At 38.1% G+C, this 26,991-nt stretch overlaps 1 protein-coding gene across 7 annotated transcripts in view; it reads right to left on the bottom strand.

Annotated features, from left to right (window-relative positions):
- Window positions 1-26,991, bottom strand: part of PCNX2 (pecanex homolog 2 (Drosophila)) — a 150,198-nt gene that overhangs the window by 50,652 nt on the left and 72,555 nt on the right. For 5 of the 7 annotated variants that reach the window (XM_015284401.4, XM_015284402.4, XM_015284403.4 and 2 more), the window contains exons 19-22: window positions 26,826-26,976; window positions 23,579-23,720; window positions 17,807-17,984; window positions 5,016-5,124 (exon numbers count right to left, since the gene is read on the bottom strand). In XM_015284401.4, the coding sequence (XP_015139887.2) occupies window positions 5,016-5,124; window positions 17,807-17,984; window positions 23,579-23,720; window positions 26,826-26,976 (580 nt within the window). Of the gene's footprint in view, window positions 1-4; window positions 247-4,046; window positions 5,125-17,806; window positions 17,985-23,578; window positions 23,721-26,825; window positions 26,977-26,991 lie in introns of those variants that run through there. The other 2 variants (XR_005858868.2, XR_005858867.2) reach the window with 2 other exon arrangements.

The following is a 26,991-nucleotide window of genomic DNA, read 5'->3' as shown; positions in this document are numbered from 1 at the left end:
TACCAAAGAGGTGGAGGGAGAAGAAAGGAAGGCAGGCAATGCCAAATTGCCGATTACCAGCATGTAATCCACGTCTTTTCAATGTTGCACAGTTGTAATGGAGGTGACATGTTTGAATAGAGTACAGTATTAGGATGGTGACTCAGTCTAACCTCTGCCTGAGGACAGATCCTGATTGTAGCTAGAACAGCACCTTTTTCTATCTACCGATCATATCTTCTACAATACAAAGTGATTCTTGAGAGTCTGACAGAAAGGGTTTAAAACACACAAAGCCAAAAAATAATTATTTTTTATGAAAATTCTTAGTTCTCTACATTGGAATCATCCTATTAGCAAAGCTAACATTTCATTTTGTGAGTTTCTGCTTATTCTGAAATTAGCTAGCATGCGAAGAAACAACTATGCCTATACAATCCAACTTGCTGGCTCAAAAGCACACTTTCAGGTTAGTTTTTATTGACAATTTAAAATTTCATGCTGATGTAAAAGTTAAAAAAAAATGTTCTGCATTTCGTGCTTTTTGAAATACGTACAAAATGAGAGGATGAAGACAGAGGAATAGAAAATACCATGCAAACAGTATAATGAATGCATAAATCCATGACTTACTTTAAATTCTTATTCTAGATTGCTGGAAATCAACTTAGACATGTTGATGAATTAGGACAAATAAAGAGATGTATATTAAAATAAATATGATTAAAAAAAACACACAAAAAAGGCAAACTGTTAGGCATTAATTCTTCTTTAACTTATACCAGGACCATGGAATCTCAGGAAAAAGTATCCAAGTTGGTGTAAGGCACAAGTTGTCCTTCCTTACACTTCCATTGGAAGGAGTGTACTAAATATAGAAGCCAAGGACAAAGGAGCAACCATCAAGTACAGCAATCAAGTGCATCTCATTCTAAAATTCACGTCACATCACTCAGCAACCACAGCCTTTTAGTTCTAATAACTGTCTTCCACAGTCTAAGTCTTTACAGTAAACATCTTTACACATGTAGCATTGTTTGCAACACGATATTTCCATTAAAAGGCTAACCAGCCAGGTTTCCAAAGCAATTTGCAAAATCTACAAACAAATACTTGCCACAGCTAAAACTCTCAAATCCTTCAAACATATTAAAAGAAAGTGGTCCTGAATGGTGTCTTTATGCATTAGTGAACTCGCAAAATGAGTTGCCCTTAGAGTCTAAAGTTCAAAAAGTGACAGAGAGCACAGAGCAGGAAGCAAGTACACCACAAAAGTTAAACTGTCACATTACCCTGTAGTCATAACCAGCATTGACTGTAAAAGATGAACAAGTATTTACAAGTGTCAGATAAGGGAAGGAGGCATGGAAGCTGAAGAGACAAAAAAGAGCAAGGAGAACAGATAAGGACAGAAAATCAAGTTTTCTACAGAGAGTCCTAATGTCGTTATTGATTTAAAAATTGCCACTTTCATGAGTTAAGACATTTAGGACTCCCCTGTGAACTGCTTGCGTTAAAGACATAAGCAGTAGCAACAGTTTTATTTTTGCTGGAAGACGTAATGCTCTACTACATACAAGTCAAAAGCTATTTCCCATTTGACTTGTGAAGAGTGGCTTTAATAAAGTATTTCACATATGTAAACGTGTCATGAAAACAAGTAACAGCACCAGAAATACTGACCTAGAGCAGATGCCTACAGTACTATACAGATACATATACATTTGATGTATCTGGCATAGGTATGTAAGACTGTCAAAAGTCTACAGGCGTTCTTTCTTGCTCTGCATCTCAAGTGTCAAAACTATACAGTAAATCCAGTCCAAATCCTCTGATGCCCCAAACCCACGTTTTTAATTGCAATTACTCCAGGCCAAGACATTTGGTCACTTCCAGGCATGAGATCACTTCTTAGAGGGTGCAAGAACCGATTTTCAAAGGGCATTCTTTTCTGCTGCTAGAACTGTAATCCTGACACACTGAAGGCAGAAGCACTTAAAAGCAGAATAATCTAAACTACAAATCCTTTCTTTCAAAATCTCACTGCTCATTTTTTAGGTAAAAACCTGCTTAGACTACAAACTAGACTGACTTTCTCAATGTGCTGACAATTTAAAGGAAATGAGCACAATCTCATTTCACCCATTTAAACACTGGGAAATGAAGTAGCAGATCTCTCCTCGAGCCTGAAGTCCATTTCCGCTTCTGAAGTCTCAGCTCAGAACTGCAGAATTATGAGGGACTTCATGGAGTCTGAGATCACCCAGCAGCTACAGCTAAAACTCTGTGTCTCTTAACAGATGTTTGTTTGAATTCCCTAGGATACCTAATGATGGAGACTTCACAATGCCCTCCAGGCAAACGTCCAGGTTTGTTGCCCTTCGTTCCCTGCACACCTGAATGAAATTCACTGAAGTGAGTGGAACTCCTCAGTCACTGAGTTCTACAGCAAAAACTCACCTAGGAGCTTTTAAATTTAAATTTTGGTGTCTTGTTTGTGGAAGCGATCTGGGCAATTAAGAGCCACAAATATTTAACTCTGCAAAGAAAAGGCAGGTTTAGTGCCTCTGCAAATTGCAATATGTATTCATTAGTACTGTCTGCAGGGCTATGGTAACAACAAATAAAAATACTGTGCAAAAAAGGCAGAGTAATTGGTGTTGTGGGAATAGTAACTTGGTCATTAAACCAGTATCTTTATTGCAACATTGCCCTGAAAGGCAACCCTACAGGCTTGGGGAGGAGTGGCTAGAAAGCTTCCTGATGGAAAGGGACCTTGGTGTACTGATGGACAGTTGGCTGAATAGGAGCCAGCAGTGTGCCCATGTGGCCAAGAAGGCCAATGGCATCCTGGCTTGTATCAGGAATGGTGTGGTGAGCAGGACTAGGGAAGTCATCCTGCTCCTGTACTCAGCATTGGTGAGGCCTCACCTCGAGTACTGTGTTCAGTTTCGGGCACCTCAGTACAGAAAGGACATGGAGGTGCTGGAGCAGGTCCAGAGAAGGGCAACAAGGCTTGTGAAGGGCTTGGAGAATATGCTGTGAGGACAGACTGAAGGAACTGGGGCTGTTTAGTCTGGGGAAAAGGAGGCTGAGGGGAGACCTTATTGCTCTCTTCCAGTATCTGAAAGGTGCTTACAGTGAGAGCGGGGTTGGTCTCTTCTCACTGGTGACAGGTGACAAGACGAGGGGAAATGGCCTCAAGTTGCACCAGGGTAAGTTTAGGTTGGACGTTAAGAAATACTTCTTTTCAGTAAGGGTGGTTAAGCACTGGAATAGGCTCCCCAGGGAGGTGGTTGAGTCACCATCCCTGGATTTGTTTAAGAGCCGTTTGGATGTGGTGCTCGGAGATATGATTTAGCAGAGGGTTGTTAGAGTTAGGGTACTATGGTTAGGCTGCGGTTGGACTTGATGATCTTTGAGGTCCTTTCCAACCTGAGTAATTCTACGATTCTATGATAGATTCATGTTTACAAAGGACATTATTAATATGAATAATAGAAAGCTAATTTAGATCACTTTGGTAACAAGTATGTAAATAAACTGAGTCCTGATAGTTCATTGCTTTCCATTTTGCAAAGCTTAATTGGTACTTTATCAAGATTGAAGTTATCACTGTGCAAAAATATATGTGATCAAAGAGGAACTCACTGAAATACAATCTTAGTTCTCAGATGTTTTGCTAAATAACTTTATATGCTTTCCTGCAATTCATACCTATAACAGAGATTAAAATAACCTTTTTGTTGTGAAATTCCATTGTAACTTGCTACAAATCATTCAAAATGTTCTGATAACTAACAATTTTTAATGATGCTTTTCATTTGTAAATAGCCAATTTAAAGCTTTCCTTCTGGGAGTTATTCTGTCTTCACTTCCATCTGCCAAAGACTCCCATTTATATTTCCTATCTATATACACATGCACAGTTAATCAATGCAGCATATGATTAAGTATATCACAGCAAATAGCAGAGGGGAAAAACCACTCAAGAGGGGGAAAAAAAAAATACTCAAGGAAAAGAATCACTCTACAGGATGAAAGGTCAAAGATTGAAATGTATGTACCTAATAAACAGTACACAGTTAACTCTTTAGCAGATCTGCACTAAAACCACGTCACCCAACTCTTTTTCACAGCTTCTATTGGAAGGGAAGGAAAAAATGAGAAGTTAGTCTCTGAAAATGCTTGGCATGCCAATAAAGTTAAATGTGATAAGTTAAAGTGTTTTATTTCATTACCTTTTTCCTGTATTAAATCAAGTTCCTAACTGAATTAGACTTCAAAGTGAAACACTTTTGCTCAAAAAGTCCTCTATATTTTTAAATCCCTGCAGGCATTTGGAGGTCATTAAACTCTGCGTTTTAACTCTCTGTATTGACAAGAAAACCATGTTCATAGCCCTGGAATGGGCACTGGGACAGTTTTTGAAGGACTGTTTTAGCGTTGATAAATATATTTATAAAACAGAGCGGAAATGTCAAAAAGACAAATGCTTTTCAGCTCCACAATGAAAAGTATACTTAGAAATGTTAAAATACAGTTGCTTTTGAAACAGGAAAAAAAAAAAATCAGGTCAGTTGCAACAGAAACTGTCTCACTGATGTGAATTTGTATCTGAGATTCTAACTAGAAGCAACTGAGAAAGTAAGTAGTATCTTATTGCTCAGTCAGCAATACACCCAGCACTTGACAAAACTAGCTCCTGAATACATAAAAGTTGGAAGTACTACATCAGCCAAACTGTTTCTTTCCAAATGCATCAGAACTCAGTGCTGAGGACTGTGGATATGTGACTGGATGAGAAGTGGGAGGGCATAAATAAAGCAGTCTGCATCAGAATTCTGTTTCCCCATTTCAGATCCTACATAGTCAAGAAACAAAGAAAGCGGTATTTCCCTGGAATTACTGTAAACACTTTCACTTTTTAAAATACAGGTTACCTGGAAACTTCACACCTTGTTCAAACACTGGAAATAAATTATATACATGCAAAGGAATTCAAGAATAAAGAAAAATAACTTTATAAAGGATATGAGGTATTGCAAAGAGCTGAGCAAACACATGGAACGATGACCCCCAGGCAATCTGCCAGGGAGCGATGTATGTCATGATGAACTGCAACTTTTGCAGTAGGTCCCACAGCTAGAAAACAAACAAACAAACACATTTTAGGCACTGAGGTAGATTTAAGTACTAATATCTGAAAGTGACACATCTTTTAGAACTGTCCACTGGGATGAATGTGAGGTAGCTTCTACTGTGTTATTATCTTTCATTGGCATTGAGGTGTAACTTCAGTATGGGAAAAAAGTACATTTTTCTTCTGAAACTCACATACAACGATGTACATTCTTAAGCACAACAAAGAGGTCACTCATGGATTATCTTTCTGCAAACACATCCAGGTACTTAAGAGGAGCTTATGAACAGGTTGAGGATAGACTTTTATGCAGTCTGATAGCGGCAGAACAAGTGAGAGTGGTTTTAAACTAAAAAAAGGGGAGAATTAAATCAGATTTTAGGGAGGCATTTTTCACTCAAAGGGTGGTGAGGCACTGGAATAGGTTGCTCAGAGAAGCTGTGGACTCCCCATCCCTGGAGGTGCTCAAGGCCAGGTTGGATGGGGCCCTGGGCAGCCTGAGCTGGTGGGCAGTAGCCCTGCCCACAGCATGGTGTTCGTACTGGATGAGCTTCAAATTTCCTTCCAACCCAAGCCATTTGATGATTCTAATTAGCAAGTAGGAAAAAAGGTTCTGATTTTTGCTGCATATAACACACTGCCAGTTAGACATCTGAGAATTACAGGAGATGAGACCCCGGGATAAAATAGATATTGAAAAAAAGAGGAAGCAAAAAGTGTAGCACATGGTCCTGCACGTGGAAACCAGTCATATTTCTTACAAGCACAACACTGTTATTTGTTGAAGCTATGGGAGATGCCATCTCTATGTGAGCATATGCTTGGCATTCATCATGAATTACAGTTGCATTTTCAAGACCAAATCATCCTACCTTAAACATGTTGCATGAGCTTGAATTTTTATTGTTGCACAGAACAAGTTGGAAAACACACCAAATTTGTTTTTGCTTTCTGTAAAATATGCCTGATGCTGCAACAAGCAGTTTCTGATTCAAGAATGATGTGTACTTATTTCCTGGAATATGTTATTCTTTTCTGCCAACTCTCTTGGCATCAGGCCAGAATAGATCTTTTGTCTTGTCTGCACTGGGCCATCAGGTTCAGACTGCACTGTGGGTTCCTGACACACTGTCAGGAAGATTAGAGCTCAACACACACACAAGTTGAGAATGAACCAAGAGCGCATGCAATATCTCATGCTCACGTAGAAAATATATATTGAATTTCCTATAATAAATCTATTAACTGAGTTCATGAAAAACAAGACATTGTCAGTATTCTGAAAAACACCAAGGATATGTCAAAACCAGTACATTAAATGCTTCCAGGCAATGCTCCCAGGCACTGGTACTGTGAATACACATCTTTAAATTCTTAGGAAGGTCCCTAGCAAGGTTGTGGTCTGGCTCAGCTAGCACTCTTCCAAGCAATCCCAATGCATTGTTGGGAAGAAAAACCCTCCATGGCGCACATCCAGTTGGCAGCTCCATACTTGCACCTGCATACTGGTTGGGAAATCTGACTAGCATGGACACAAACTTCCCCATGACTTCTGCCTCAGTGGCAGAACACGATCCTACACACACTTCATTCCCTAGCACAATGACAACCAAAGAGAACGCACCTTCACCAGCTAACTCATTTAGTCTGCTCCTAAGTTTCCAGCCCCAAGATAACACTTGACCACCTGAATTCACATCAGCAATGCACTTACAAGATGTTTCCTTGAGCTTCTCTATGAATTCTCTTGTAAACAACTGCAGGTGAATTGGGAGGGTGGTACAAAATGACTAATAACATTAAAATGTTTTGGTCTTTGTGCCACAAAATGATCACAGAAGCAGCTGTAAAACCGATAAACCTTCCACTTGAGATGACAGAAGTGCTACTCATGCATTCCATTATGCTTTGGCATGACTTAAGTTAGATACAATATGCAAAATACAGCTTATGTTAACTTTGCACGGGCATAGTATTTCAGATCAACGAAGCTCTAACAAAAAAAAAAAAAGGTGCACGATCTCTTCAATGCTTAGCCTGCTTATCTCTGCTTTGTTTATGAGAAATTCACATCTTGTCAAATGTACTTTTTCTTAGAAATTCTATATGTGATTTGAAAACTATGACATTAAGTAAAGTGGGCAAGTAAAACTGCACTGAAATTAGAAATGACTTCTTTTATTTGAACCCTGTTTTACAGGCTGGGAGCTGCTTCATCTCACTTAATTTTTATTCATCTAAAACATCTGAATGAACAGCCAGGGGAAAAATTATATCTGTTAGAATTTAAAAGAAGGGTTGAAAAAGCTAATGACTCACAGTCGAAACCTCAAAGAATTCAAAACTGCTGCAGTGCCATCCAGCACAGTTTTGCCTGCTACAGATTGAAATCACAAAGCCATAAATTACCCTGGTTGCACTCAAGGCTCAGGGTTCATCAGAAGGTTTTCAAACCTCAAATAAAATTCAGGTTTTGCATTTGCTAGGAAATCAAATACAGGAAGAGACCCTTATGGCTTTTTGTTCCATTACATCATTTTCATCATTCTTCAAACTTCATACATTCTTGCAAAATAGGCCATGGAACCTAAGTTCCCCGTTGCTTATAGCAAGTCCCACTATCTCTACATTCAACACAGCTTGAACTTGCTGCTGTTCCTTTCAACAGTTGCCTCTCAGCTAGTGTTTCTACAAAACAGGCAATGGAATTTGTTTTCATTTGCAAGAACACGTTTGTAAGAACACTGTACTGAACCACGCTTGGTTTTTGAGAGCCTTGTGATACTGCACCTGAAGGTCTGGAAATGTGTAATTTTCAAGCTCCCGTTTTCATGAAGAGTTGTCAAGTACCTCTATTACTCTTAAATTATCTCTTCAAGGGCATGTTCTACAAAACACTGTAAGAGAAACTTGTCATCATCATTTTACATACCTAAATATACTTACTAAGGTGATCTCATCTTGCAACTCCAACATAGAGATTTAAGAAGGGGTCTTGTTTACATTTTGTTTTTTTGTTTTGCTAGAACCACATGCAAAAATACTGCTCCTTATCAGTTTTATTCAATTTACTATATACTTTGTTCTATATCTGACACAGGAACTCCAAGGATTTGTAAAATACTATTGCCTAACTCATGGAAAAACTGAAGTGCTAAAATTAACCTGCATAAACACAAGGGAGTTGATTGTTAGAGGGACATTCTCTTATTTCAGATACAACTATCTGTATTTCAGTCTTTGGTAATCATGAGACAGCAGTATAGAGGAAAACATTCAACATCATTTAAATTGTCAGAACCAATTAGGATTAGACAGGATTAGGAAAGCCAAACCCATCTGGAGTTGAATCTGGCAAGGAAAGAGAAGGGCAACAGGAAGGACTTCTACAGGTATATAAGCAGCAAAAGAAAGATGAGAGAAAGCAGAGGACCCTGTGAAGGACAGGTTACTCTGTGCCTTCTTTCCCAGGACCCAATCTTCCCAAACCTGGGGGAAAGTATGAAGAACTGAAGACACCCTCAGCAATAACGAATTAATTTAGGAAGTATTTAAAACAACTGGACAAAAACAGTTCCATGGAATCTGATGGGACACAAGTAATGAGAGAAACGGATGATGCCACTGAGCAGCCACAGTTTTTCAGTATCCTTGAAAAGTTATAGAAATCAAGGGGAAGTGGTTCTGAGGGCTGAAAGAAATCAAAGACCACTCTTTTCTTCAAGAATGGCAGGGAAGCTTGACCCCTGGGAGCGCAATGGAGCAAATACTTCAGGAAACCATTTCCAAACATGCAAAGGATAAGATCGGGTACACTCACCACCTATTTATAAAGGAGAAACCATACTCAAACAATATGATAGCCTACTACAATGAAATTACCAGCTTGGCAGGCGAACAGAAAGCAACAGATGGTGTTTATCCTAACTTCAGTACAATTTTTGATACTGTTCTCTCCCTAACAACCTCAAAGACAAACTCATAAAGTAGCGGCTAAATAAAGGGACAATGAGGTGGACTGAAAACTTCAGAAACTTCCAGACCACTGTGATCAGAAGCAAAGTCCAGCTGGAGGCCAGTCATGTTGTACTGGAGTATCCCAGAGGACAACAGCAGAGCCAATACCACTTGACATCTTAATTAATGACCTAAATGATGGAGCAGTAGGTTTGCAGATGGTCTGGGGAAACTTCATTGTGGTCTTCCAGCACTTGAAGGGAGCTTACAAGCAGGAAGGGGACCGATTTTTTTACACAGTCTGATTGTGATAAGACATGGGGGAATGACTTTAAACTGAAAGAGGAAAGATTTAGGTTAGACGTTAGGAAGAAATTTTTTACTCAGAGGGTGGTGAGGATCTGGAGCAGGTTACCCAGAGAGGTTCTGAATGCCCTATCTCTGAAGGCATTCAAGGCCAGGTTGGAGAGGATCATAGGCAGCCTGATCCAGTGAGTGGCAACTTTGCCCGTGGCAGGGAGTTGGAACTAGATGATCTTTAAGGTCCCTTCCAAACTAAGCCATTCTATGGCTCTATAATACAAAACTAGGAGGAGTGTCTGATACCCCAGATGGTGGCCCCACCATGCAGAAGGACATCAGCAGACTGACAGTGACAGACATGAAGTTCAAAACAAGGAACTGCAACATCCTGCACCTGGGGAGGAATAAACTCACATACTACCAAAGGCTGGAGACCAGCCAGCTGGAAAGCAGCGTTATACGAACAACCCAGGAATGAATATTGTTAGCAGGTCAAGGGAGGTGATCCTTTCACTCTCTTTTCAGCACTGGAGCGCTGTGATCAATTTTGGGCTCCCCAGACAGACATGGAGCTACTGGATTGATTCCAGCAAAGAGTCATGATTAAGAGATTGGAGAATCTGACACATGAAAACAGGCTGAGAGAGCTGGGATTGCTTAGCCTAGAGATAATAATGATCCTTGTGAAGGGTTTTACAATGTGTATAAAAGGCCTGATGGTGGGGACAAAGAAAGTGGAGTCCGACTGTTCTCAGATGCATGGTGACAGGACCAACAGGCAGCAGGTACAAAGTGAGGTACAAGAACTTGTCTGAACACATGAAGACTCCGCAGTGTGAAGGTGGCTGTATGTTGGAACAGGTTGTCAAGAAAGATTATGGTATCTCCATCCTTGAAGATATTCAAAACTCATCCAGACACAGCACTGAGCAACCTACTGTAGCTGAATTTGCTTTAAGTAGGTGAATTGGACAAGACAAACTTCAGAGATGCCTTCTACTGTGATTCTGTGAAACACAAAATTTATTCTCAGTAAAGTGTGGTCCTTTAAGTGGATAATTAATTGTTCTTGATGGATGTGAGGTATACTTTTAAACAGTGCTAGATACAAAGCAGGAATTTTCCCATCTAGAGGGAAAATGTTTTTAAAAAATCTGTGCTTAGTTTTTCCTGTTTTCATAACAACTTCCTTAAATATGTATAAAAAATAATATTTTTCTTCACATTTTTATATCCTAGTTTAGAATGACTTATCAATGAATTTTTTTAGTATAGTTTCTTAGATCTTCAGTGTTTTCTGCAGTTGACAAAGCAGGAAAATTATACATTAGGGTACAATGTTCTCATGTTCCTAGATACCTTTATTCATGTGACAGTTTTGCACAGTAAACAGTTTTAAGTCTTCAATAATCAGTCTAAATTATTCGTATACTCAGTGAATTTAAAGTATTACTTTCCCATTGCTGTCAAGTAAAATGCAGAATATGCATCTTTCCTTCATATTTGTTTTAAGTGGACATTTTATCATCTTAACCATCCTTTTAACATCAGCGTGTTCTGATGTCTCTAGAGAATGCTGGTACATATATTAGAATTCTACGTAACTATAGCAAAACAAAGGCAGGATATATTGTTCAAATCTGGTTATTCTTACTTAACCAAATAAAGTAATATACAACTGGGGAATGATCTGAAATTAATTATTATGAAAAAAAGACTTGGGGAGTCTGAAACACCTCTAAAATGTGATCTTTTCCCTAATCTATTATGTCTCAATAATGCATAAAGATTAACAACTGAATTCAGAAGATACTGAAGGTGAGAGGGAGACTATGAAATGCTTTCAGCTTTTGGCAGCCTGTCTGCCTGTCTAGCATCTGTTAGGACTCTGTGTGGGAAGACTCCTTGGCAATACTGGAACTAAATAATGCATAAACATGAAAATTTTCTTGAATTCTGCTATGTTTTAAAAACATATATGCACATATTGGTTTTAAACAAAAATAACTGCCATATACACACAGCTACATTCTTTAAGTGCACAACAAAAATGAAAGATTAAAAACATCCAGAAAGCAATGACACTCCTCCACTTTGAAGAATTATTTCTTTATATTCCTGTTTAGATTCCTGCAAATTTGAACCTTGAATTCCATTCTTCAGGCAGTAACGGATATGTTTACTTTTTCACATTAATCTAATTCCAGTTAATTGTTAGCTCTTAGTCTTGGGAGTAAATTCTAGTACCTATTAATTCTTTTATTTATTTTTCTTGATTTGTATTTATGCATATAAAAAATAATATTATTAAGAGTGAAGTGTTTTAAATATGTACGTGTTTATGGATATGAAATTCAGCTTGGGTGAAATAGTTTTATCGCACTTTGTGCCTCTGCTTTGCAGATCACTGACTTTCTAGTTTTATTTAATGCCATTTGAAACTCTTTTTACCTACCTAATCCTATAAAATAAGATTTACTAGAAATACTAAAGCTTTTTAATGCTTGCATCATAACTCATAACATTCTTGTGGTGTATTTGAACAGTACTGTGAAAGTACAATACTTTCCATGCTGTGTTTATTTGTTTCTGCTTACTGATATTTGAAGCCTTGATACTGTGGAATTTCAAGATCATTGTCTAAAGCAACATATATAGGAGGATCAAAATATAATCAATCCAAATCTTTTATGAATATATTTATGAATCACAGCGTTCACCACATAGATGGTGTACAAAACCAGCATGTTTTAAACAACTAATGGAACAAACCTCTGAAACCTTACATTTTAAGTTAAATGTTAACCACCACACATAAGGGTGATGATGATCACGACAATATGATGATGATAAAACATAACAGTCCTGAATACACTTATGGCAGAGGTGGCTTCTTCCAACATAGTCAGCTAACAGTAAGATCTCAGGGAGTAAGACTCTGGTACTATAAGAAATTACCTCCCACGTTTCCTGAGATGAGCAAAACTGAGAAGATCAGAACTAATCATCTTAATTTGCAGAGAGCTGGACACATGAAATAAATCAGCTGGGAAATGCCTAGATTTGGCCTTGTTGGTAAAGTCTTCCCCTTCAGAGGCCAAGACTGCATCTTCCCAGAAATCTCCTTTACTAAAAGCAGACAAAAAAAAAAAGTACAAACTTGTGTGTTGAACCACATACTCAAGATTTCTCTTTCAGTGCCTACACCAACAGACACAGCACATATCTCTAACAGCACAAATGCTCATGAGCATTGCCCTCATCAGAGAGACAGAAGGAACCAGGGAGCAGGTATACATCTACCTGCACCTGAGTGCATTTGTCCTAATCTAAGGGAAAAACACACACACAAAAAAAGAGAGAAAATGACATTTGGGAGTAGCATCAGGAGTGAAGGCTGACAAAGAGGTCAGTGACAGAAGGCTGACTGAAAAATCAATTATAGCACTTCACCAATATTAAAACAAAACATGAACTGTACAATGCTCAAGAGACTTGAGGATTCTACAGAAAATACCACTGGGATTATCCTGTCAAATATCAGGTGTAGCCTTGGGTACTTTACTCAGCAGAAACTGCCTTAACAGGGTTTATATCAGAAGTTGAGGGAACAGCTGTAAGCTAAGAAGGTACGGCTGATTAAGACACTGGATTTCAATATGCATAAATGGCAAGAAATGGATTAAAAGATAAATTAATGACTTAATGTCAGAAGCTTTGAAGTGAAGCATCAAATATAGAGTAGGATGGAAAATCAGAAGGGGACAGAAAAAGGGTGAGGGTTTTGACTTTAAGTAGCTCCCATGTAAATCCACTGGGACATGCAGAGTAACCAAGAGTTCACTGCCACAAAGGCAATAAAAGATCCAATAGGTTAATTTCTTCAATAAAGCACCAAGAAAGTCAACGTCTTTGATAGCGTTTTCTCATAAAATGAATGAAAATAAGATGACATATAGAATTTCTTCCTTGTCCAAAGGATTGTGCTGTAGACAATGAACTCATACAAAGTTAAGCCTGATCAGCACATGCCTGGCAGGTTGCTACAAGCTGGCTGGCCTAGTTGGACTTACTTCGTTATTAAGTTCATCAGTCATAAATTTGTAACATCAGATACTATGGCACAAAGAAGCATACAGAAGAAAAGTTCTTATAAAGTATAAAGAAAAAAATTAGATTACTTATTAACTGGAAAATGTATTCTGGGAAAGTAGTAGAAATATTAGACAGGGAAATTGTATTCTTAAGCAAGCTCAGCAGGGGTTAAGTGTACTTAGGCAAATGAATTCAGCGTTAATGAAGGCAAACTTAACAAGCTCTGCTTCTTTGATTATTTTGCCTTATGCATGAAGACAAATTCAGAACCCTCAGAGGATAAGATCATCAGAAAACATGAGGTGATTTCATATTTTAGTATTGCTAATTAGTTCATCCACACACACAAATTAAGAGACCATTACTCTGCCTGCCAGTAACACACATGACACTGAAAGAGATACAAAGGTGTTTTCCTACACATCAGAGGGTTTAGGGACACTCCAAGGTAGGAATGGCTCTTTCTGTAAAGTAAAAGGGAACTAAACAAATTTGTCAAAGATAGATATTCCAAAGTGCAGAATTCAGCAGGTATCTCTGCTCACTTGTGCTCTACAGATGGAAGTTGCTGACAAAAGAAACAACTCACCACAGTTCGGCATACAGAAATCTCCAACATGTTGCTGTTCCCAGTTGTGAGCAAACACACAACAAACAAACAAACCCCAACCAGTCTAAGTTGAATTCACTACTGCATCTCCTAAAAAGCCCAGAGAGAACAACCGGCTTACATCAAAACTTAACAGGAAGTTGTGTAAACAAAGAAGACTGCCTTGACTATCCAGTTTAACTTCCTGCATAGTATATGTAAAGAGCATTATACCCAGAGATTTTGAATGAGTAATTGTATTTTTAAAAGGCCATTCTGCTCTGATTTAAAGAATATAGACAATGGGAGTCTTGCAAAGAAAAATCCTAGGCTGTAGCTGACAAAACAAACCTGAAGGTGGCTAAATGGAAAGTCTTGAAATAAGAAAGATTGACAAGTCCTGTTCTACTCGGATTGGAAGCTGTAAACACTCTTAAAAAATAAGTACAGAAGTTTTTTCTTAATATTTATCTTGCTCCCTTCCTATGACAGTTTGAAAGAAAAAATAGCATACTTGACATATGTTTAATAAGCCTTTAGCATTAAGATTTCATATTCTGCCAACAGGTCAACTATTACAAAAATAAGTGTTATTAATTGTGTGGCATTAATAATTGTATGTTAAAACAGACCAAAAAAAAAGCCTCGGGAACAGAAGTGAATAGACTCTCTTGTTCTCTGTGTCACTCCAGAATGGGTGGCTTGGTTGTCTGTGAAAAAAGAATCTTTGAGCACTGATTCTGACTTCCATGCCTCAACTTGTTCAGAGAGCAACACGTTCATTTGAAGCTTCTGATTTGACTAAAGTACACTAAATCAACAGTACAATGGGAGAAGCACACACAGTGAGATATTCAGAAATATTCTGCCCAAAATTATTAACAGAGCATTATTATTTTATTCAAGATAGTCTGCCTCAAAATTCACTAGCACACTCGTAAACGTCTGTTGAATTTAGACACCTTCTTCCCCAGTGACTGACAGAAGAAAATGAATGCTTACTGCTGCACTGCTCTGTCTGACAGTATGCAAGTAATTATTTGTGGTGTAGCCATGCTTAAAAGTTACTATTACTATAACTAAAGCAGAGCACTTGTAACGTTCCATAATTCAGATGGTATATAGTTGACAGTATAAACAAGGAAGCAAATACTCACCATTACTGTGTAATAATTTCTGCATGGTTGTAGCCAAAGGTGATAACAGAAATTATTCTGATTCTTGTCTTCATCTTTTTAAAAATATTTGCAAACTTAATAAGGACTCAACTACAGATGGACAGAATTTGTGAGGACCCATAAGTTTTTAGAAATAGTGGTGCACACAGCTTGCTTAGTGCCAATAGTATGGAATACACAAATCTTTATCTTCAAGCCACTTTTAAAGCACACAGGAACAGGGTAAGAACTCAGAGTAAGAACTCACAACTCCCCACTACTATAAGAATTTCCTTGCCACCAGAGCAGGAGTAATATCCTTCTAAAAAGTTTCACAATATTGAGTTAATAAAAACTCAGACCTTAATTACAGTAAAAAAAAAAAATTTATCTTCTTCATGATTTGAAATTAATAGGACTTTAATTCCTATTATCAGCTATGCTATTTTTCAGATTGGCTTTAATGATCACTGTGTAACTGTGCATGTATTTTTGTAATGTAAGTAATTCAACCATTTAATTTCAATTTTTCAAATGAAACAAGGGCAAGTCCACTTGATGAATTAATAACGCACAAAATTTCAGTTTTAATGAGATATGGAAAAGATGACAGATGAGTGCTAAACGTACATTTTCAAAACACATCCATAGTACAAGCTTTCTACCTAGTAGAGTAATAGCTATTCTAGCACATATCGACTTAATTTGGTATGCATCTTTCATTATCTCATGCTTACTGCTATTACTAGTCTTTGTACAGTGAACAGTAGATTCAAACTATCCAGGCAACTCCAAAAACAACACTGAAAATCCTTTACTTCTCTCTCTCCTAAAAACATGTAATAGTCCGCATCAGTATTTTTCAGCATGCTTACAAGGTCAACTTGTTCAAAAGAAATGATGAATCCTAGAATGTCCAATTCTGATGCTGATGTTTTGATCCTTCAAAGAGCTTTTCGAAAAATTACTTTTAGAACTAAATAAGCTGCTATCTGGACATGGACTGTCCACTGAAGTACATCAACATTCTTCTCTGGAGACAAAAATGCACCCCTTACCCTACTGGAATACAGTAATGCAACAAGTACTTAAACTACTGCAACACAATCCACCTCTGCATCTCTTTCACTGTTTACCTTTCCGCAGAAGCAAGAAGCTTAAAGGTTAACCTGACCCTATTTTAAGATCATGGAGCATGAGAGGTGTGTGCATGGGGGTAGAAGGCGGGGGGAGGACCTCCTAAAAGATGTTTTTAAAGGATATCATCTTGCTCATTTTCTTCCTTCCTTCACACCTAGCACCTGCCCTCTCACCCTAGCAGAACAGGACAGCGGGCTGGAGGCATGAAGGTGAAGATGCTGCTAGACAGTAGATCAAGTGTTCATAGGAGAAAAGAAAGGCCAAGGTGCGTCACCAGCATGCTATTAGCCCTCTCTTACTCACCTCTCTTTACAGCAGCACAAAAAATAAGTCTGAAGAAAGCATTCGATTTCTGTTTCACATTTGACCTGAATGACTGAAAATCAGCAACAGAACACCAATCAGCTGGGCCTTTCCTTGAGAAGGCTAGAACTCCAGATAGACCTGGGCAGCACTATGAGCTCATGCTCATCACATATCTCTACAAATTGATAGGCGTCTCCCACAGAACATGCTACAGTCAATATGCTACTCTTGTCTTTCTTCTCTCAGAAAAGAAATGATGCCAGCTGGGTCATACTCACACATCAGAAATACTTTAGCAAAAGAAACCCACCAAACAAAATCACCAACAACAGAAAAGACAACAAAAGCAAACGTTGCTAGAATTACCTCTGGACAAACTGTATCATATTTTATGGCAATCAAGGATCAATAAATTCAAAAGCAAAATACAAAAGAATTGCTAAAAGCTTTAAGCAAGTTTTCAGTACTTAGATTTTATCAAAGTATCAGGAAAATCTACTTAGATAATATGTAGATCGGTACAGGATCTCATCTCACTGGTGCAGAAAGGATTTGTTTTCAGTTTTGTTTTTGTTTGTTTTGGAAGTTAAAGCAAGTAGAATAGTAGAAGTCCATAGCAGCCAGGCGTTAACAGAGAGAAGAGCTCTGAGGTTAAGGTTAAGGGCTGCACTGCAAGGATAAGAGACAGAAAGTAGGAAAAGAAAAACGTTGAGCCTGACTTTAGGAAAACATTTATTATCCTGAGGATGATTAGATAACAGAATAATTTCCCAAAGGAAGTTGTTGAGTTGAACACAAGAAGCATTCAAAGGAAGCATAGATAAAAAAACACCCAGGCAATTGATCTGGAGGACAGCCCTGCACTAATGACCCAAGAGGCTCTTTTCAACTCAATGAGGATTTTGCAGTTGAAAATGATAGTTGTGAACTCTACCACAACATGTAAACAAAAAGCAAATGCAAACCATTGCACGAAAACAGATAAGAAATTGAACTGGAACCTTGTTTTTAGCTTACAATTACGCATAATTTTTAACAAACCCCACCATGTATTGATCAACACAGTGATACTGAGCACATAAATCAAAGCTATGAAATCTATTTTTACAGAGAAATGGCAATAGCTATAAAACTTGCCTTGTGAAACACGATGGACATCATGAAGAAATCCAGCAAGAAATTTTCTGAAATGTCTCTGTAGTCAAATCGGAAAAAGATTACAGTAAAACTCAAAGTAACAAACTGATTAATAGGATTACAGAACGAAGAACGGAGGAGTTTCATCCCAGCAACTGTTATCAAGATAATATCACAGCTGTAAGAAAGGCAGAAAGAAAAACCTAATCAGGCCAAAATAATAAAAACGTTACGTTATGAAGATCTTAAATACAAACACTGTATTAGATGCATTTTAGATTGCTATATCAAAATCTTACTGATCTCTGATATTAATCCTATATTATTCTAATAATCGTGTTAATCATCTCAAATGTCACAATTTATTGTAACACACTTGTAATCTCTAATAGAGAAAAAATTCTGTAGCAAAAGAATTGTATTAGCTATTAAAAAACAAGAACTTAAGGATATCTCATATATAGCTCTTAATTCTCAAACCAAAATTTTATCTTTGTACTTCCATTAATTACTGTAATTTAAGAAAGCATCTTGAACCCCCTCCACTTCATTATTATTATTACTAGACACTGAACTCTGTGACAGTTTAGAAGTATTCTACTACACGCTATGCCAAAATTCTGGATAGATAAACACAAACAAACGTTTGAAATTCTTAATATTGCTTCTGAGCAGGTCATCTATTCTACATACAAACTCCTTCACTGGATGAAAACAAATTATGCATTGCATCTATGCATCACAAAATTCAAGCAATCTGCATTTTACTCTCCCCTGTTACATCAGACAGAGAACTTAAGTTGAAGACTCTGAACAGTAAGTGACATAATACAGAAAACCAAGAAGCTTATATTCAAAAATTAAAGTGCTTGGTACTGTCTCTCCAAGAAGGTAATGCTCCTCTTTTAACACCCCCAGAAAACTATATGATGAAGAAGAGATAGAGGCAATGCATTAGCACCCCTTAAATTTAGAAAACCACACCAAGTCTCTGGATGTTATCTGAACTCTATGACCTGAGGTTGTTCACATCTTTTAGCTCTGTTTTTAAGAGACTTTACAGAATTAGAAAGATGGTCTTGCTTTGACAGTAATTCTGATCTCTTGATAATTATAGCCCACTTGGGTGTTTAGTTACTAGAAAGGGCTGAGACACATTAGTTTTAGATCATCAGGGTAGAATCAAAGCTGAAGGCAAAGCACTCTGGCTCCTTCACAAGTGCAAGGGGATAACCAGGCAACAGCTGTCTAAAGCTAGCCTGTAGAAAACCCTCAGGGTAGAGGTGGGTCTGAAAGCACTGCCCTTTCTTAACCCAATCACTCTCAAGACTATGGATGTGAATTTTGTTGTTGTCATTTGGTTGTTTTGTTTTGTTTTTAATCCATAAAGACAGAATAAGACTCCACAAATTGCACTGGTAGGCACTCCACTGAGATGCAACACAGTACTGGGCTCCACACCATGAACACTGGTATGGTGTAAGCCACTATTAAAGCACACAGGAACAGGGTAGGAGCTGAGAGTCAGAACTCACAACTCCCCACTACTATAAGAATTTCCTTGACACCAAAGCAGGGGTAAACAAGAGCAAAACTTCCATAGCCACCACTTTCCTGGTGAGTGTTTAACATCTGAAACTCTTACTAAATGAGGTGGGCAACACCTCCTTCTCCATCAAGGTCATTAAAAGCACATACACTGAAGCATTATTTTGTGAACTCAACCCTAATCACAGGCTGGGCAAAGCCTCTCAGCCCAAAACCTTTGGGTATTTTGTTGCTAGTCAGAGCAAGTTAAGAGAAAAGGGATTTATTCAGAAAGATCCGTGCATGTTCAGAAGTACATCTTGAGCCTCCTAATGAACCATCAAGTCAAATTCAGGAGTATTTAGCAATATTAGATATTCCTAGGGCTTTCTGGCACTTGAACAAGCACATTTGGATTGAAGTTTTGCATGTTGATGCCTAAGAACTGTATGGAATCTATTGCTGAAAAAGAGAACCAAGATCTGACAGACATGTACAAGTAGCTCGCTGTGAATTGAAAGGCAGATGATCTCTCTTATGTAAATTAAACACACTTTTTGGGAGATACGTTGTGTTTTTGATGCAGATAAAAATAGAAGAGGACTTTAATGAATACTGAGTGCCTCAACAAACTAGGCCAGGTATTTGCAAAATGCACAGAAGGTTCTCCATCCTGCTGTGATTCAGGAGAATACCTGCTGCCATGACTGACACTTGACATATTAGAAAGCTCCAAACAGGTTTCATCATTCTAGGAAGACTTCCAGCCTGACTCCCAAGTTGATCTTATGTAGAATTAATCCTTTGTTGTGTATCTTCTTTAACGTACACACAAGGATATTTGAGGGTAGGACATTCTAAGGAATCACCAGGAAATGACTATTTGAATGAAATGCCAAGCTGACCTTATTTCTCACCCTGTCAAAGCTGTTGTTTTCAATTTTCACAAAATTCCTGAAGGGTTAACCTAAACTAAACAGATTTTGAAGCCACTAGAAGCCATCCTAGCATGTCACAATCAAACCAGCTGGATCTCATATTCCTTTGAAAGAAGAAGATTCTTACAACATGGAGGAATTTTGACATGGAAAATGCACGGATGATGGAGCAAAAGGAAGACTTTTTCCTTATCAGGTTTGTTAACATCCAGAAAATTTAACAAAAAAGAAGAAACATTTTATAAAACAATGCTCTCAAGGGGTAACTGGAAATAAATTTGCTCATTATTGCTCTTCTTTAGAGATACTGCCACACAAGACACTTTTCCTGGGGCCTTAACTCTCAGTAGAGAGAAAGAATGAGAAATAAGGGCTTATTTCTGAAGGCGCTCTGGCAGGTAATATGGGAAGGCATTTCAGCTTGTCAGCATGAGTCCCACTAATAACCAGCACATCAGGGCCTCCAAAGTTGAAGTAACTCCTGGCTGTGAAGGCAGCTGTACTGCCTCTCCAAGAAGCAAACTGCTTCAGTCCTTCTAATCACAAAACAAGATGAAAATTTTTTAAGAGATAGGTTCCAGTCGAGAAAAACTCCCAAATCAAATCATGTAAAATGAATCACACAGACAAAGATCCTTCCCTTCTCTATGGCATGATACAGTCTGATCCTTGGGTGGGAAATTATTAAAGAGTGTTCCAACAATAGGAAACTGCTTATATACTAAGGGTTATATTTTCTCTCCATTAGTCATGTGGTATACAAAGAACCAAGGAGAATCAACAGCCCCCTCAAGGGCTTACAGACTCGAGGAGAAGGAGGTAGGATCTGAGGACAAAGGTCTTGAGTGTGGCACTTACATGTTAGTCTTAGGGAAGGCGTATTAAAGAGGAGTGCCATAGAAAAAGAGGATACAGAAAGTGTTCCAGTCTCGGTTACAAGTAAAAGGGGAAAAGACATGAAGATCAGTGAAGACACACGGCAGACAGAAGACTATGTGGCAGCTTCCATTATTTCCTACCTCTATGCTCCTATTAACAGGGACAGCAAATAAGGAGAAAGCCAATAAAGGTCAGGAAAGACAGGTTTTGTACCTCGTGGATTTTAAAAACACAAACAAAGAAAATGAGTTCATCTTCCTTGCAACCCACTGATGCAACTGTAACCTGAGTAAACACAGCAAAACCCAATTTGTACCACTAAGGCCAGCAGCAGTCTTGCCACAGCAACATTCATCCAATGGTTTAAAAGGAGCTACAGTTCCACCACTGCCACTGTAAAGGATCATAGAATGACTTGGTTTGGAAGGGACCCCAAGGATAATCAAGTTCCAACCCCCCTGCCACAGGCAGGGCCACCAACCTCCAGGTTTGGTACTAGACCAGGTCGCCCAGGACTCCATTCAACCTGGTCTTTAATAGCTCCAGGGATGGGGCATCCACAGCCTCTCTGGACAGCCTGTTTCAGCACCTCACCACTCTCTCTGTGAAGAACTTCCCCCTGACATCCAATCTAAACCTTCCTTTCTTGAGCTGAAAACCATTCCCCCTTGTCCTATCACTATCTACCCGAGTAAAAACTCGATGTCTCTCCTTTTTATAATAGTCTACCCTCCCTACGTCATACCATATCTTTGACTGAGATCTAGACATATCTGAGTGGAACTTCTTTGAAACAGCAGTCAGGAACTGTACTTCTACTGGCATGCTTAAAGGTAGTTTTAAATCCAAAGCAATCACACAAACACATAGAGGATGGGGAAGAAAACGACTGTTGTTTTATTCTCCTACAGGCTACACAGTCAGAGACAGAGAAACGTAATTACTTTCTTTAATCTCAAGATTTTTGAGGGACTGACTCACTACTTTTGAATGCTCAAGGGAGGCAATACTTTAAAGTGTAATCTAGCTTTGAGGAATGACTATGTAAAAACAGTACCTTCTTAACTCTACGTGTTTGCTCTGTGCATGTATTCAGTCACGTCTGCTAACTACTGACAAATGACATTTTGATTACTGTTTAGTTCTCCCAGTCTTGCTGAAGCAAATACAGAAATGAGCATGAATCAGTCTTACTCTGTGCAATACACCTAAACCCCTGAACACCTTTGCCTTCACATCTCTCAAGGCTTGGGAGAAAAAGGTCAATGGGGAACTACATAGGCCATCTCCAAGTGACCGCCGAGAGTCTCTCTGAAAAAGTAGTTGTTAGAGAGGAATACACAGAAAAATCCGACTAATACCATAGTCCTAGTTTCAGCTCTCAGAAGCAAGGGATATAAGTATTTATATATTATAAATATATTTTTACATACATATGTATATGCATATATAAAATAAAAATGCCTATTGTTCCTAAAGCCGAGTTACTCTTTGAGGGAGAAGAATAAGTATAACATGCTTTTTTTTTTTTTTAAATGAAAATTTGATGTAAAGTTTAAAATCTAAACTCTTATCAATATTTTAGGAACTCCTCCTCCTCTCCACAGAAGTTTTTCCTGTTACTGGAACCTTCCTTCCTAAACACTAGCTGTTTCTTTGTTTTTATTATCTGTGTCACTGTCATTCTGATACAAAGACTGCAGAAACTCTGCTCACTGGGGATACTGCAGAAACTAAGCCTGCTGAATATCTGCAGTAGGTAACTCACCAACCAAAATATTTACCATAAAAGGCTGTCTCTGCAAGGATCATACTGTGAGTCCATAGATCAACCCTGCCAATTCTGTTTAATATCAAAGACAGACTTCAAGGAAAAAAAAAAACACATACCTATCCTTTCTGAAACACCTCTCTTAATGCAGAACTGCCTGCCATTCTATACTATTAAATATTTTATACAGTTGAGCCTGACCTGAGTGGGAAAACTGCTGATAATTCCTTTGGGAGACTATGCTGTAGTCCTAACAATCCTCAGTTAGGAAATGTTTCCTGATATCCAGCCTAGATTTCTCATTTTCATCTGATTAATTCTAGTTACCCCACTGTGTTTATACTCATCAAACACCTGCTGCCTGGTATAGTGTGTCTTGCTTTTAATTGACATTTAGACACTCCATATATATCTATATATAGCTCTTTAATCTTTTAATTTCTCTGTCTCTCACTGGGGTCATGTCTTTGAGTATGCTAAGGCAGCTTTGTTTTTTCTTTCAGCAGAACCAGTGATTATTGTATATGGAAACTAATAATGGCACACGCGAACTGCGACAAGCAGGCAGACTTCTTTGAGGAACAAATTTCATTTCTAAGTCTTCAGTCTATGTCTGAATAGTCTACTAATCACATGAATGAGTTACAATCAACTTACTGTGTACCAAGCTTCTTGTATTTACTAATGGAGAAAGCATCAATGGTGAGAGCATTCAATATTATAGCTGGATATAAGAAATATTTCTCAAAGCACTGAAGCCACACATACAGTCTTTCAAACCACATCAAATGAGCAGCATCTGAAATAAAAATTAAGATAACAGAACATTTCATCAACTTACCTACATTTTTGTACTTCAATACTATAAAAGTAAAGAAATGAGTTAGCTTACATGAACAAGGATAATCAACCAATTTTCGGCACAAAGAAATTCCTAATCCTTTTGCAACAGGGAAATCATTTAGCTCTCTCAATTTAGAGAGTATCTGTTTAGCTTCTTAGAATTACATTCATGAAAAAAAATTCAGAAATGATAAGAGGTGGTCCATGTAGATTCTATATAACAGTAGATTCTATATAACTCCATTACTAGTCACTGAACTGAATAGCACCACTAGTGATCTAACTGTTCAGGAGAGACTCTCTTCAGCACTGACCTGGTGGATGACCTACAGAACCTCATAAGATTATCTTGGGCAGTAGACTTTTCTTTAAAACAACATCACAGGTTTAATAGGAGAATTAAACAAGAACTGAATGCTCTGTGCAACTAAATTGCTATATGAGAACTCAGGTGAACCGAGTGCAGAAACATCAGTGTATGGAAAAGAGTAATGTTTATTCTCAGCTGAGGTAGAGGTAGACAAGGTTATTGGAAAAAAAACCTAGCAAATGCAAAAAGGCAGAAGTTGGTATTGAGTCAGAAATAATAATGCCAGCTTCTGAATTTCCAATACTCTTCCCTGCAGAAATGGAAATAATTGTGTGTAAACAACCCCCCACACATATAACTTCTTAATGACAGGAAAAGAAACATGCTGAACTGCTACCTCCTAAGCTCATATACACAGCAAGATATCTATTTCGGATCCCAGCTTTTATTCTCTGTTCCTCCCTCCTTGTCCTAATTGCTCTCAGAGCTCCTATTCTCTACCAAAGAACTTCATCTGGCTGTCCAGAGCTGAGCTCTGTGTAGGAATTCAGGCTTGAATAAAGAGATGTGCATATCAAGTAGACCAAAAGGAAAGTAGCCACTGGAGCAAGGCATGTATAGACAATGCAGTGAGAAAAAAAGAGCATATGTTCAGAGGGGACCTACAGAAAGAAATGGATGATTTGAAAATGGCTTAGATAAATCTATGGGGTATAAAAGTAGCAGTGGTGAGGAAGAAGAAAAGACAGCCTAGTGTGTTAGGGTTTTTCACACAGCCTGGCACTTTCTATGCATCTATTGTACCATAAGCTCACTCTTTCTTCCTGCAGACAGTCAAAATAACAAGAAATAAATGAGGTATCTCATAGGTGCATCATGAGAACTGTTCTCATAATTGCTGTACCGTGGAGGGCCTGAAAGTCTAAATGGCTCATCTGAAGTCTATGAAACAAACCCAGAGTAAACTTATAGAATTGTCATTACCAGCTGCTCATCTAATTGCTAGCAATCATTCATCTTTACCATAGGACTGCACTTGTCAAAAATGAGGAAGTTGAAAATGAAATTCTATGCAGTAAAAGCTCCTAACAAATCCCTTGTTCGATGTGTTTGTCTCATTACTGTCCATGCCTGACAACTAGGGGATACTGTCTTTTTCCAAGCTTCTCCTTCTATACACATAGAGAACCTTTAAACTCTGCTCCAACATTTTTCTTACAGGGTAAAAGAAAGAAGATAGTCTGTCAGACGTATCTATCAAAGGGATTACACAACCTTTTACTCAGCCTGTCTCATCTCAGAACATAATAAAAAGCCTCCACAAAAGCCCAAGAGACTGGGGAAAACAACAACATATAAGGTATATAAAAACTCCTGTTTTCTTCACACAACACCAGAACATCACAATAATTCTTAAAACGCAAAGTAAGAAATTAGATCATATGTAAAAATCAGGACTGCAAAGGAAGCAAAATAGTCTGCTGCCTGCAGCAGGTAGTGTGGGTAGCTGATCTCAAAGAAGGAAACTTGTCTGTGGAGATCAGTCTGGCAGATCTCTACCTTCAACCTTTTCAAAAGCTGAATCATCGCATTCAGGAAAATGTTTCCTGACAAATGAAGACAGATTTAATAAGGACAAAGCAAAGAAATCGCACATTAGCCTTTTTATTATTAAGTTGATGTAAAAAACAGTGAAATTTGGACATTCATCAAAATTACTGACTATCAGTGAGAGAAAGCCCTGAACAATGTTTTCAGCTGGTCATGATCTTTAAAAAGTTCTGTATTTCTACTACACTTTCCTTCATGCATTGCAGAAGAAGTTAAAAGGCAACCTTCAGTAAAGTCTCCTGGGTAGTTTTTCATACCCAAGCCTTGTTTGGAAAGTAATTGTTTTGAAAGACATGACTTTTTTAAAATAAGATTTAAATTCTTAATGCATGGTTTTGCTCAGCGATCTGAATGCTTTTGTTGTTTAGCTGAAGAACAGACTGAAGTCTCTCAGCAGACTGTGTTCTGACAACACTGCCTTCAAACACCTCAGAAACATATACTGAGAATGATTAAGGCAGAAGATCCATCAAGAAATGACAAGCAAGCTTTTGGCTGGTAGCAAATAAAAGATGAGAGCCAGGGAAAAAAAAAAACAAAAAAAACCCATCTTTCTCAAAGTATGCTGGCTGCTTGTGGAAATAACACTATCAAGAACAGGAAATCAGGCCCCAGCATTCTAAAACATTAACAGATTCTCCTATGCATCACGGCACCACCTGTTGAAGCCAGCAGACATCAGAAAGAACGAGTTATCAATAAATCTTCACAATTTCTTCCAATTTTACTGTTCTTCTGAAGGCGTTACAACAGAAATTAAAACTAAGTTGCATCATCCATACTGTTCAAATAATACATAATTGTATGGCAAAAAGAAGAAATCATGTAAAATGCCAACATATCAAGCAACACAGCAAGTAATGGTATTGTAATGCAAAAGTAGAAAGCAGATCAGATGATGGCTCATGAGAGCCCACTTAAGGCAACTAAGAAGATTAAGGGACCTCACTATTTGACACACAACCAGAATCTGAGAGAGCTGGAACTGTTTAGCCCTGAGAAAAAAAATACTCATGAAACATCTTATCAACTGGAAAACAAATTATTCCCTCTGCTTTGTTCTTTCTGGGTTTTTGTTTTTAAATCAAGACATGCTGCAAGCTACAACATCCATTGTTTATATAAGATTTCACTACAAACCTCTCACTTCCCGTTGCTGGTGTTCTTTGCTTTTTAGTATGGGGTGGGAGATCCACAGCCAGGGGTGATGCTTGCGAAGCTGAGGAAGTATGTAATGTGTTACAAATCCCACGGTCCATGCTAAAGCAAACAGGACAATGCTGAGAAATGGCTAGGCCAAATGAGA

Source organism: Gallus gallus, chromosome 3 (assembly GCF_016699485.2).
Source record: "Gallus gallus isolate bGalGal1 chromosome 3, bGalGal1.mat.broiler.GRCg7b, whole genome shotgun sequence".
NCBI classification, from domain to species: Eukaryota; Metazoa; Chordata; class Aves; order Galliformes; family Phasianidae; genus Gallus; species Gallus gallus.
The sequence above is the reverse complement of the archived record's forward strand: the minus strand, read 5'-3'. Positions and strand labels throughout refer to the sequence as shown.